Source organism: Protobothrops mucrosquamatus, unplaced genomic scaffold (assembly GCF_001527695.2).
Source record: "Protobothrops mucrosquamatus isolate PMUCROS unplaced genomic scaffold, P.Mucros_1.0 scaffold43353, whole genome shotgun sequence".
Taxonomy (NCBI): Eukaryota; Metazoa; Chordata; class Lepidosauria; order Squamata; family Viperidae; genus Protobothrops; species Protobothrops mucrosquamatus.
In genome coordinates this window covers 1-1,192 of record NW_015429083.1, presented here as the reverse complement: position 1 = coordinate 1,192, position 1,192 = coordinate 1, and the positions used below count along the sequence as shown (strand labels likewise).

At 44.4% G+C, this 1,192-nt stretch overlaps 1 gene segment (V, D, J or C); it reads left to right on the top strand.

The window, feature by feature from the left end:
• Positions 1–103: 103 nt before the first annotated feature.
• On the top strand, positions 104–406 carry LOC114923890 (the record flags this gene model as incomplete). The annotated part of the segment is given in 1 exon segment: positions 104–406. A coding segment is annotated over 1 exon segment (303 nt), but the record flags the coding sequence as incomplete, so codon positions are not given.
• Positions 407–1,192: the final 786 nt, after the last annotated feature.

The following is a 1,192-nucleotide window of genomic DNA, read 5'->3' as shown; positions in this document are numbered from 1 at the left end:
GTTTCCACAATATAAAATCCAATTTTATCCATTGAAAGGATGGTTCTGGATTTTGGGAGGTCCAAGTCTTCATTATTTCCTCTTTTTCCTCCACTTTGTAAAGGCGTCACTTCACAGCCCACCTTGACTCAGCCCGTCTCCCAGTCTGGATCTCTAGCAGGAACAGTTAAAATCACCTGTGCCATCAGCAGCAATCCAAGCAATATTTTCTGGCTTCAGCAGAAATCTGGAGAAGCCCCTCGCTTTGTGCATTGTGATGGCTGCAGCAGGGGACCAGGGATCCCAGACCGATTCACGGGAACCCGGTCAGGCAACAACGGCTACTTAACCATCACCAACCTTCAGCCTGAAGACGAGGCCGATTATTTCTGTTGCATGTGGTATAGCAGTGGTAGCGTGTTCCACAGTGAGACAATCGAATGGGGAACTGAGACAAAAACCTTCTTCCTTCGCAGAGCAGGGAGATGTTCAAAGGTTGTGTTGGTCCCTCTCTGGTCTACTGAACGTGCACGACAGGCCATCTCTTTCAGGAAGAGATTTAGCCAAGGATCCATTTTGCAGAATCCATAATCAGTTTGATATGCAGGAAGACAAGACACAACAGCCCACCATTTTTTTTTTGTCTCAGCATTAAAACGATAACTGTAAACACATAGTGATGTATGCCTACCTCTTTCATACCTCTCACTTTTTTTTTAGTAAGCCATTGATTTCATTCTCTACCTTTGGCATTCTTCAGTTGAACGATTATGCTTAGCCTGTGAGCAAAATAAAACAATTGGGAGAAGTCAATTGTTTAATCCAGAAGAAAATTCTAAGATGAATGTTCATCATTGCAGGTCTTCTTGACTCTTTCCTTTCCTTTCCTTTCCTTTCCTTTCCCTTCCCTCTCCTTTCCTCTCCTCTCCCTTCCCTTCCCTTCCCTTCCCTTCCATAAATGAGCTGTACTTCTGCCATTTAAAGCACTATAGGCATAAGACAATCCTGTGGGGATTAGGGTTTCAGCAGGAGAAAAACTGTCCTTGTATCTAGTTGTTTTATCATGTAATGCCCTATAGCGCCATCCTAAGGGCAGGAATTGAAACAGTTTATGTCCAGGATGCGAGGGGTCTGCAGGGATTTTCTCAGCCCTCTTTCTGACCCGTGCAATATACAGGTCTTTTATGGAAGGCAGGCTGCTTGCAACTGTTTT